General features: G+C 44.4%; 1 protein-coding gene across 2 annotated transcripts in view; it reads left to right on the top strand.

Moving 5' to 3' along the window:
• Positions 1–12882, top strand: part of MALT1 (MALT1 paracaspase) — a 175933-nt gene that overhangs the window by 62190 nt on the left and 100861 nt on the right. For both annotated transcript variants that reach the window (XM_040337760.1, XM_040337753.1), the window contains exon 6: positions 3098–3194. In XM_040337760.1, coding sequence (XP_040193694.1) covers positions 3098–3194 — 97 coding nt within the window. The remainder of the gene's footprint in view (positions 1–3097; positions 3195–12882) is intronic.

The raw sequence follows: 12882 nt of genomic DNA on the forward strand, positions 1-12882 counted from the left end.
TGCGGCTTCCTTATCTGATAGGAAGCGGGCTAGATCCCCCTCTCCCCGGGGCCAGTCTTTGGGCCCTATGAATTTTTCCTTAGAAGAGGAATGTTCAGGGGATCAACCTGATGAGGAACAGGAGGGGTCTGGCTCAGAGGAGTCAACCATTGAGGAACCTTTCTCTGCATCCCAGGCTGAAAGGCTTTGGATCCAGTCTTTGACGGATATGGTTCGCTCAGCTTTCAAGTTGCCTCTCCCAGAACCAGCAGTGAACGCTGTGTCCTCCTTGGGCTCCCTAAAGGCTCCTCAGTCTGGGTTTTTCTTCCCAGTTCATCCTCTTCTTGAGGACTTGATTTATCAGTACTGGGTTCGTCCTGACAGGGTGTTTGTTCCTCCATGAGATTTTCAGTTCTCTACCCAATGGAGGGAAAATTCACCAAGAGGTGGTCGATCCCAGTTGTAGACGCTGCGGTTGCATGTGTGAATAAAACCTTGACCTGCCCTAAGCGGTTAGAGACTCTGCTAAAGGCATCTTTTACCACAGTAGGGGCTGTAGTTCAACCTGCCATAGCAGCCATTGGGGTTTGCCAGGCCTTAAAGGACCAGGCGAAGCAGGTCCTGAAGGATCTACCTGATCAGCAGGCTCAGGATTTGGCGGATTTACCCAGAGCTTTATGCTTTGCGGTCCCTCCTCCCTGGGCAGATCGATGGCAGCTGATCACAGTGTAAACAGAATTGCCGGTTAACGATATTCGGCCTCTTGCACACAGGACGGATCCGTGATGGTCCGCCCCGTGAACCTCTGCTTGCTGAGCCGGCGGATGACAGATAGAAGGTGGCTGTCCAGGGATCGCCCTGTCAGATCTCCGCTCTCCCCTATGGGGTGGATCAGATGAACACAGACAGTTTGTCCGTGTTCACCCGATCCGATCCGCAGACGGAAAAATAGGGTTTTTCTCCGTCTGCAGAATCGGAGGATTGTGGCCCCGGATGAAATCGGGTGTCAGTGGATGTTCATCCGCTGACACCCCCAATTTAATGTATGTCCCTTTTTCATCCGTACACGGATGGATGAAAAAGCGGACATACCGTCCGCCCGTGTGAAAGAGCCCTTCCTGTCCTCACGCGGTCACAGCGAGAGGAGAGACGGCAACCGGCAATCCTGACAGGGGACATGCACATAGATAATTAGAGCACTGATCATCAGTGCAGCCCTATCAGTGCCATCAATACTGCCTATCAGTGCTGCCCATCAGTGCCATCATTGCTACCCATTAGTGCCCATCAGTGCCGTCTATCACTGCCTATCAGTGCCACCTACCAGTGCCCTTCAGTGCCGTATATATCAGTGCAGCCTCATCAGTGTCGCCTCATCAGTGCCCATTAGAGCCGCCTCATCAGTGCCCATTAGAGCCGCCTCATCAGTGCCCATTAGAGCCGCCTCATCAGTGTCCATCAGTGCCGCCTAGCAGTGTCCATCAGTGCAGCCTATTGGTCCTAATCAGTGCAACCTCATCAGCACACATCAGTGAAGGACAAAAATTACTTTTTTGCAAAAACAGAAATTAAGAAAAAAAAAATTCCCCCCAAAAGCTGAAAATTGGCCTGGGTAAGTGCTCAGTAAGCAAGTGGTTAAAGAGTTAAAGTTATAACTAAAGGCAAAACTGTTTTTGTTTTTTGTTTTATATAGGGTGGAGAGGGATTAGAACACTTGTCTGTTTTTACTGCTGCCCGTGCCCCTATTTGGCCTCGTACACACGACCGAACATGTTTGCTGAAACTGGCCCGTGGACCAGTTTCCACGGACATGTCCGACCGTGTGTACGGCCTAGCGGACCGGATTCCTGGCCTAGCGGACAGGTTTCCAGCGGACAAATGTTTCTTAGCATGCTAATAAACATGTTCGCTGGAAGCCTGTCCGTCGGACATGTCCGATGGTTTGTACGAATCATCGGACATGTCCGCTGGGCCGAAATCCTTCGCATGCGTCGAAGTGATTCAACGCATGCGTGGCAGCATTGAACTTCCGAGGGTCACGCACGTCGCCGCGTCATCGTCGCCGCCAAGTCACCGCGTATTCTGTCCGCAGGGATTTTGGTCTGATGGTGTGTACACACATCAGACCAAAATCCGCCAGCAGACATGTCCGATGAAAATGGTCCGCGGACCGTTTTCATCGGACATGTCTGCTCGTCTGTACAAGGCCTTAGGGACATTCATCCCCTCTATTTGTCCTGTTTACCATTATCATTGAAAGTAAAAGAAAACACCAAATTTTGGGTTATCCTCAAAAAACTAATAGAGGGGGAATCTTCCAATGGGGACACTAGTTCTGTTGACCTGAAAGTCCCCATGGAATTCCCTTAATTTCCAGGGATTTACTCTCACTTCCTGTTTGGTTATGGGACAGGAAGTAAAGGGAAATCCCCATAATGGGACACAGATGGCGGAAAAAATCTGACACGGGTTATAACCCGTGTTTGCTCTATCCAAAATAAAAATAAAATCCTATATTTTTTTACTTTAAGCTGCCTGTGGATATGCCAAGTCAGCAGGTGACCATACTGTCCAGGCAGACTAGGTCTAAGGCGGTATGTCAATGCACAAAGCTGCGTTTGAAACAGAATACGCTTTCTCCATTGTAAGAGGAAACAGGGGGCTGATTGTTTGTAAACATAGACAGTGTTTACATTTGTAATCACTGTGACTGCGATTACAAGGTACAGAGCCACTCTGAATCTCTCTGTACATTTTGCCTTTCGGATCTAGGTTGTCTAATGAGAGCTCGATCACTGGCATTCAACAGGTACACTGGATGCCCATGCATGTTTATAAACGACGCTACAGAAAAGAGTCCCCCCTACCCAGTTCTTTTTTTACAATTGTAGTAGAGTTGTAGTAATCATTAATTAGGCATCATGGCACACTGTTTGGTACAGTTTCTTTAGCCCTTTAGTTATGTTATCCCCCCCAGGTTCCCAGTCTTTCCCTTACATGAGTATATGCTGATTGTAGGGAGAGGGACACTGGTAAAATGAACTGTAGGGACAAAGCACAGTGGCTTTTTTCTAACTCCTACGGTAAATAGTCTTTTATTATTTGTTTCTCTCCTTAGATTCCCAACGTTTCAGTGGAAGATAAAGGCATGTACTTCTGCCGTGTGTCTAATGGCAGCGACACTGAAGACAGTAGGGAGGTGGAGGTTATTATCGGTAAGTAAATCCCCTGTCTATGGCACCTCACACCAATAAATGACTAAACCCATTGTAATTGGCCTATTTATATAAAGCGGAGTTCCATCCAAATATTTTTTTTTTAAAGTCAACAGCTACAAATACTGCAGCTGGGGACTTTTAAAATTACCTGTCCAGGGCGCCCACGATGTCGGCACCCGAAGCTGATCTGTCCCTCGGCTCTCGGGTGCTGCCTTCCGCCATCTTCGGTAAGGGAACCAGGAAGTGATTCCCTTACCGAAGATGGCGGAGACAGCACCCTACTGTGCATGCGCGGGTCGCGCTGCGCGATCTGAATGGTCCCTGCTGTCTTCTGGGACCTATGTGCCTCCCAGAAGGGGCCGGACATGGCATAGATGATAACATCACGATTTATATGTGGATTGTTTGCCGCCACCCCCCCGCCCAAAAAAAAAATTGCCAGCCGCCACTGCATACAAGTCAAATTCTGGTGGCTTAAAAAAGAATTTAAAATTATTGTTAAAAAGTCTGATCTTGAAAGAAGCTCTTTTTGTAAAGTAGTAGTGAATGCAGTTATTGAAACTGAAATAGATGACTAGTAAACTGATTAAAAATAGAAAAACATACATAGTTAGACGTAAATATATATATATATATATATATATATATATATATATATATATATATATATATATATATATATATATATATATATATATATATATATATATATATATATATATATATATATATATATGTGTGTGTGTGTGTGTGTGTGTGTGTGTGTGTATTCAATGTAACACACACTATATTGCCAAAAGTATTAGGACGCCTGCCTTTACACGCACATGAACGTTAATGGCATCCCAGCATTAGTCCGTAGGGTTTAATATTGAGTTGCCCCACCCATTTGCAGCTATAACAGCTTCAACTCTTTAGGGAACGCTGTCCACAAGGTTTAGGAGTGTGTCTATGGGAATGTTTGACCATTCTTCCAGAAGCGCATTTGTAAGGTCAGGCACTGATCTTGGACGAGAAGGCCTGGCTCGCAGTCTCCGCTCTTATTCACCCCAAAGGGGTTCTATCGGGTTGAGGTCGGTCAAGTAACCATTTTTGAACTGATAATTACCGTATATGCCATAATTTTGGACTTTGTATTATCACTTGAATGGACTGCTTTGTGAGAGTTGTGATCAGTAAGAAGTTTTTCTGTAGAAAAGAGTCGCTGCCTAATATAGTAATGTAAGAGAGTACACAGGGTGCAGCCAATGTCTGGGGAGAAGATGTAATTTACTGGTGCAAGCCTGGTCGACTCTTGAGTGGGTGGTGATAGAGGAAAATAAATCCCCTGCTTGCTGGCGCCCACATCTGTACCTAGATGGCCCACACCCCATGGTCCCCTGGTGGTCAGTTGGGTTTCTGGAGCTTCTATCTGGACCATAAGAAAAGCATAGGCCAATGTGAGAGTACTCCAGAGGTGAATATGTACTCCAGTGGTGAATATGTGTGCATAAACCAGGAGGATGAGGAGAAGAGGTCTAGAACTGTCATCCATACACATGAATATGTGGGTGTAACGCAGTGGTTCTCAACCCTCTAGTGCCGTGACCCCTTGATAAAATTTCCCAAGTTGTGGGGACCCCTAATGGTAAAATTATTTTTGTAGCGTGGGTTGTAAGCACCCAAGGCAAGAAAATTAATTTGTGCCCCTAACCCACAGACATTTAGCGTTCCCTGAGTCCCTTTACTCGTACTGTATTAAATCCCCTTATGGTACATTTTAGGATATACCACGCTTTCTCTTTGTTCTCCTTTCTTTCCCTTTTTTCTCTCTCTATCCTAATTTATTTATTTTTCCCCCATCCCTCTCTCTAGCCATCTTTCTTGTTCTTTCTCTTATTGTTTCTCTTTCTTTCTATGTCCCCCTCTTTTCCACTCCCTTCCATGTAGTCTCTATTTTAATTCCCTCTCTTACTCCTTGGTGGGGGGGAATGGGATGAGTGGCAATGCTGGCGGGAAGTTGGGATGAGTGGCAGTGCTGGCGGGGGGTTGAGATGAGTGGCAATGCTGGGGGGAGTTCTGATCAGCCAACTTAGGTGCTTTTGATCAAGGTCATCTGCTGATCTGAGAACTGTAGTGGGGCCTTTTAATGGCAACTATAAATCACAGGTAGTGTTACTCAATGTGTCTCCAACTTTGTGGTTTCTCGCAGCAGTGACACCTATGCCCAAATCAGGAGATACTGTCTCCTCCAGCCCCTCCCACTTCACGTTCCTCACCAGTCAGATGACCTCTAGTCTCTGCCCCTCAGCCATGCTGTGAACTGAGTGGGCGGTCACAAAATGGCTGGGAGAGTGGAGCGGGCTTCAGGAACAGCCCATGATTCGGTGACCCCTGGCAAATCGTCATTTGACCCCCGAGGGAACCACTGGTGTAACGGGAGGGCCGTGGGACCCAGAAGCTCTTATACAGATTGAGCCAGGAAATAAGGGACATATGTTGAATTGTGTTAACATGGGTCTGTAATCCACACTATATTCAAGAATGTCTGCAAGACCTATTTACAGGTTGTTGATTCTCAACCCAACAGGTCAATAGGAAGAGTGACTCATTCAATGTGGGAACACAGACTGTTAAGGTGGTAATTAAGTCTGCTACTGTGATGGAAATTAACCTTAGTCTGGCCTCCTAAAGACCTTTCATTGTGTTATGCTAATTGACACTGTTTTGTGTGAATTTCTATTGATGATAAATGTGTATTGTATAGCAGGTGAGAAGAGCTTATCTCGGAGTCACCTTGTCTGGGTAAATGATTAGTAATTAGCTCAAGTAGATTATCTCGGTGCCAGAAAGTCTGACTAAAAGATGTGTATTGGGGGCTCGTTAGTACCCATTGTATGATGTTGTGGGTGGAGTGTGTCATTGTCCATCTGATTACTGCAGCATCTTTTTTGGTGTATATAAGGGCCTGCCTTCTCGATAAAGATTGTCTATTTGTTTGAACCAGAGAACAGAGCTGTGTGTCTCGTTTCTGGGGAATCCATATGGGCCGTGTTCGTCTGCTGGATTGTGGAGTGTCGATAAGCTGTCATGGGTTGGTGGAATGGAATATCGTAAACGGCATTAACCCCTGACTGTTACAGTGGGTTTGGGCTGAATACAGTCGTGGCGCCCCAAGACCCTGTATCTATAGGTGGGACCCAGCTGCATAAGTCAGCCACGTGGAAAGAAGCTTGGGCCCCGCCTCCTGTTGTCAGAGATTCCCTCTGATGACTGGTGATCTAATGACTGGTGGAGGAATATTCAAAAAGTACCAGGAGAACTTCACAAAGCACAAATCCAAAGAATGGATGAAATAGAAGTAGGGAGGTGCATGCAGTGCTGCTTCATCTCCAGCAAGAAAAACTGTGAACAGCACAGTAGTAACGTCACCAAATCTCATTCCGTATCTCCTGAGACTAGCAATTAGGGGCGGCAGTGCCTTAGATCAGTGGTCGCCAACCTTTCAGACCTCATGGACCACTAATATGAATTTTAAATGCCTTATACACACATAGTTCTGGTTCTCTGCCCCCCTCCCCCTGGATCACACTGCTGCCTTTTACACAAAATGCTCTAGTTCTCTGCCCCCCTCCCCCTGGATCACACTGCTGCTTTATACACACAATGCTCTGGCTCTCTGCCCCCCTCTCCCTGGATCACACTGCTGAATTTTACACACAATGCTCTGGTTCTCTGCCTTCCCCCTGGTTCATACTGCTGCTTTATACACACAATTCTCTGTCTCTCTGCCCCCCTCTCCCTGAATAACACTGCTGCCTTATACATACAATGCTCTGGCTCTCTGCCCCCCCCCCCCCGATCACACTGCTGCTTTATACACACAATGCTCTGGCTCTCTGCCCCCTCCTCTTGAAACACACTGCTGTCTTATACAGACAACGATCTGGCTCTCTGCCCCCCTCCCCCTTGATCACACTGCTGCCTTATACACATAATACTCCATCTCTCTGCCCCCCCCCCCCCTTCAGCGTGCATTGAGAACAACACTGGAAACAACATTGGGCATTATACATCTGCCACAATGTTGATTTGCGGTAGAACCCCTGGGGACCACCAAAATTGTGTCATGGACCATCAGTGGTCCACGAACCACTGGTTGGAGACCGCTGCCTTAGATGATCTCACATTGCAGATACAAAGCTATGAGGCTACAGAACAGAAGTGCCTGGGCACAGGAAGCACCCTGCTATTTTTCAGAAAGAGCTGAAGGCAAGAGGTACAAGGGTACCACAGGGTACTACCACAATTCAATTTTCAGTCGTTTCCTATAACATAACAAATCTTACATTTTTGAGGTCCAGGTTTTAAATGTTAGTTGCCAGGTTGTCTTTGGATTCAATACTTTCTAAGCCACGTACTCCAAACAAGCATGCAGCCAGTAAAATCGGAACTCTTGATAGGCACTTTTTTTAGTCGGTGGTGCAGGAAGTGCTAAATAGCCAAGACACCCTAGAAAGACAGCAGCGGCAGCCCCTATATTTTCTTTCAGTACAAGTTTTCCATTCTTCTTTTTGTGGCCTTATTTTTCACAAGCATTTTGAAGTCAAAGAGAAATAATATGCCGATCTTTAGTAACGCTTGTGCAGTTCATAACACTTTTCCTTCTGCTGGAATGGCATTCATAGTGCTTGTTTATACTAAGCTCTGAGCAAATCCAAGGTTTATTCTAAAACTTTTAATCCATTTTTAATCCATTGTCTGCAGCAAGTGTAAAAGTAACCGTGACTCAGATGATTATAATGCTTTATCTTTTCATCTCTTACAAATCAACCTTCTATTGCTGCCAACTGGAATTTACTTACCATAAATTGCCTCAGTAGACCATATGCAAGAGTATTCATTCACAAGTACTTTTCTTTAGTTGTTAGAACCATTTAGTGTGTGCAAACTTTGATTAGAATTGCCATTTGCCCAAGAAAAGTGCATCTATGTTTGTTCTGTGTGAATGGGGCAAAAAGAAAAAATATGTAAATAGGCTATATTATGTACTGTTTGAATGTAAATCATTGATTTTAAAAGGAAAATAATGCACTTGGCCACTAGATGGAGCTTAATATAATGGGAAATTCCTATTATACTTAGCTCTATCTAGTGGCAAAATCCAGTCTATTTACAGTAAAAAATAAAATTGCCCTATTCACAAAGAACAAACATACATGCACATCCACTGGGTGAATGGCTATGCAAATTCTTTATGAATCAACCCTTAACCGTATATGAAATATATATTTTTTTAACCACTTCAATAATACGACAACGTTCGCAGATGGGATCTCCCTACCTGGCATCATATGATGTCCTCAGCTTCCCGCTTCAAACGCATCGGCCCCTTTGGGACGCGGCGGCCACCGGAAAGCCGAGGATGTCATATGATGCCCGCCATGACGCCCGCCCAGGTAGGAAGATGCCGGGCACCCGCGATCGCTCGTGACAGAGCAGGAACGTGGATCTGTGTGTGTAAGCCCACAGATCCACGTCCTGTCAGGGGAGAGGAGACAGATCGTGTGTTCCTAGTATATAGGAACACAGATCGGTCTCCTCCCCTAGTCAGTCCCATTCCCCGACAGTTCGAATCCCTCCCTAGGTAGCATATTTAACCCCTTGATCGCCCCCTAGTGTTAACCCCTTCCCTGCCAGTGACCTTTACACAGTAATCGGTGCATTTTTATAGCACTGATCACTGCATAAATGTCAATGGTCCCAAAATAGTGTCAAAAGTGTCTGATCTGTCCGCCGCAGTGTCACAGTCACAATAAAAATCACAGATTGCATCCATTACTAGTAAAAAAAATGTTATTAAAAATGCTATAATTCAATAACCTATTTTGTAGACGCTATAACTTTTACGCAAACCAATCAATGTACGCTTATTGTGATTTTTTTTTTTTTTTTTTTACTAAAAATATGTAGAAGAATACATAGCAGGTTTTGATGTTCGATGCAGGGTTGCTGATAGGAAGATACTGGCACTACTCCTGTACCGGGTCACCCGTTGACTCAATGGAGCCTGGGCCCAGTAAAAAGCCAGTACCCCCCTACCAGCTTCAAGTCAGTATTGGTAGGACATAGGGGTTGGAAATTACTTTTTGAACTCTCTCTTTTAAAGGACAACGTAGCCCGGAATCTGGATGTATGCACATAGGCAACTAGGGTATCTCCCAACCTCTGTTCTTGCAGAAACCCTCTGCTGTGTATAAGAAGACACCAGGCATTGGGTGGGTCACTTATGGGGAGACACGGGGGGTGTAGGCTGTAGGGGGCCTCATGGTTAGATCAGAAGACCTGGCTCACAATCGACATACCAACTTATCACAAAGGAGAAAAATTGTTGCTTATCATCTAGTTATACCAGCACCACATCCCCTAATAAGAACATTATGCAAAAGAGGAGAATTAATGGGATTTTAAAGGTGCAAATTTTACAACAAGATTTTTATAAGAAAATATTATTTATTATAAAATGTAAAAGACATATTCAAAGATGGATATCGAATCAAATATTACAGTTGAAAGTGCCGACTGATTTGTTCTCTACATGTTTCACCACAAGTAGTAGCTTCCTCATGAGAATTTATTTACCAGGCACTGTAAACACTAGAAATGGAAAAAGATCTGTTTAGAAAACATAACATAAGACATAATAATAATACAATACAAATATGCGGACATACAAAATTATTATTTTCCCGGATTGGCTGAGAACACACTGGCAAGTTAATATTCAAATTCATAGGAGTTACGTGTATGTACAATAGTAGCTAATAAAATATGTTATATTATATTGTATTAGCTACTATTGAATATACAGGTAACTCCTATGAATTTGGATATACCTTGCCAGTGTGTTCTCAGCCAAATCCAGGAAAATAATAATTTTGTATGTCCGTATATTTGTATTGTATTATTATTATGTCTTATGTTATGTCTTCTAAAAGATCTTTTTCCATTTCTAGTGTTTACATTGCCTGATAAATAAATTCTCCTGAGGAAGCTACTACTCGTGGTGAAACATGTAGAGAACAAATCAGTCTGGACTTTCAACTGTTCTGTATGATTAGATATCCATCTTTGAATATGTCTTTTAAATAAATAATATTTTCTTATAAAAATCGTGTTGTAAAATTTGCAACTTATCATAAACGTTTTTAAGTAGGGTTGGGGTCAGCAGTTCTCTTGAGGTCCTCCATTTCATCAGACCATGTATTTATGGAGCTAAATTTGTGCATAAAGGTATAGTCATACTGGAAAGAAAAAAACTGGTAATATTTAAAGAGTAAAAAAGAAAAGATTGTGACATTTAACCACTTGCTTACTGGGCACATATACCCCCTTCCTGCCCAGGCGAAATTTCAGCTTTTGGCACTGTCACGTTTTGAATGAAAATTGCGCGGTCGTGCGAGGTGGCTGCCTGACAAAATTGACGTCCTTTTTTTCCACAAATAGAGCTTTCTTTTGGCGGTATTTGACCACCTCTGCGTTTTTTATTTTTTGCGCTATAAACAAAAAAAGAGCGTCATTTTTGGAAAAAAACACAATATTTTTTACTTTTAGCTATAATAAATATCCCAATTTAAAAAAAAATATATATTTTATTTCTCAGTTTAGGCCGATACGTATTCTTCTACATATTTTTGATAAAAACTATCCCAATAAGCGTATAGTGATTGATGTGTAAAAGTTATAGCGGCTACAAAATAGGGGATAGAATTCAGTTTTTTTTTTAATGACTTTTTTTACTAGTAATGGTGCTTATCTGCAATTTTTGTCAGGACTGCGATATTGTGGCGGACACATCGGGCACTTTTCACACATTTTTGGGACCATTCACATTTATACACCGAACAGTGCTATAAATATGCACTGATTACTGTATAAATGTGACTGGCAGGGAAGGGGTTAACACTAGGGGGCGAGGAAGGGGTTAAATGTGTTCCCTGGGAGTGATTCTTACTGTGGGGGGAGGGAACTGACTGGGGGAGGTGACCATTCGGTGTCCCTATTTACAAGGGACACAGCATCGGTCTCCTCTCCCTGACAGGACGTGGATCTCTGTGTTTACACACAGAGATCCACGTCCTTGGCTTTGTAACGGCCGATCATGGGTACTTGGCAGACATTGCGCCCACCAGGCACGCGCATCGGCATCTCTGTGACGCGCCCGGCACACGCGTGCCGCCGGCGGCGCTCGAGTGCCCCCCAGTGGCCGGAGGAGTCGAGGCCGTAAAAAGACAGCCTCCCGGATCTGTAGAGCCACCTTGTGGCCGTCATTTGTCAATGGCCCGGGCTCCAAGAAGTTAAAAAAAGCTCACAGTTGTGGAGCTTGTTTTAATCCCATGATTTCCATTACAAATTTTAGATGTCCTTGGTTGTAAATGGGTTACATGGCATATATACACATAAAAATACTTTGATATCAGGAATACCTAAACTCATATTTAGTGATGTTTGTTGAGGTTGTCTTCATGAACTCTCCGCTTCTTGTATTCCTGTACAAACAGTTCAAATACCATTGTGCTTAAAGGGGTTGTAAAGGGAAAAAAATGTTTCCCTAAATAGCTTCCTTTACCTTAATGTAGTCCTCCTTCACTTACCTCATCCTTCCATTTTGCTTTTAAATGTCCTTATTTCTTCTGAGAAATCCTCACTTCCTGTTCTTCTGTCTGTAACTACACACCATCCCTGGTGTGGAGAAAGCCTCTTAAGGGGGGAGGGGGCGAGCAGTAGTGTCAGGACGCCCACGAACACACAGCTCCTTTCTCTATCTGCAAAGTAGAGAGTGTCCTGACTTGCCAGCTCGCCCCCTCCCCCCTCAAGAGGCTTTCTCCACACCAGGGACAAAGGCCCATATTCTCTCTAAAAATCCGCGGGCTGCGCTTAAGGCACTTACACTCCGCTGTCCCAACTTACAGAAGCAAGTGTTGTATTCCCCAAACACTTTCTCTATAAGTTGGGACGGCGGAGTGTAAATGCCCCGGCGTAGCCTGGCGGATCTCCAAGGGGGCGGCTTGTATTCAAATTAAGCGCGCCTCCAATTCTAATGAACTGCGCATGCGCCGGGCTTCAAAAAGCCCAGTGCGCATGCTCCAGTTCTCGGCGGAAAACGTCAATGACGCCGACGTGTGCGTCATTGACGTAAAGTCGTATTCAAGAACGACTTACGGAAACGACGTACCCGACGAAAAAACACGACGCGGACCCGACGTCATCCGTAACATGGCCTACGTGGGACTTGCGGAAATTTACTCCTCATATAGCAGGACTAAATTTCCGCTTACGCAAACGACGTTAGCGACGGTTACGCAACGCGAACTCGTTCGGGAATCGGCGTAGAAGGATCATTTGCATACGCAAATGAGTCCTTCACGTAAATGCCATCTAGCGGCGGCCGGCGTCATTACTTTAAGATCCGCCAGTGTAAGTGACTTACAGATGGCGGATCTTAAGTGTATCTATGCGAAAATGATTCTAAGAATCAGTCGCATAGATACACGGGCCAAAAAAGGGAGTTACGATGGAGTATCCTGAGATACTCCATCGTAACTTCTATGAGAATATGGCCCAGTGTCTTGCATTACTGTGTGGAGTTACAGACAACAGAACAGGAAGTGAGGATTTCTCAGAAGAAATAAGGACATTTAAAAGC

Source organism: Rana temporaria, chromosome 1 (genome assembly GCF_905171775.1).
Source record: "Rana temporaria chromosome 1, aRanTem1.1, whole genome shotgun sequence".
Classification (NCBI taxonomy): Eukaryota; Metazoa; Chordata; class Amphibia; order Anura; family Ranidae; genus Rana; species Rana temporaria.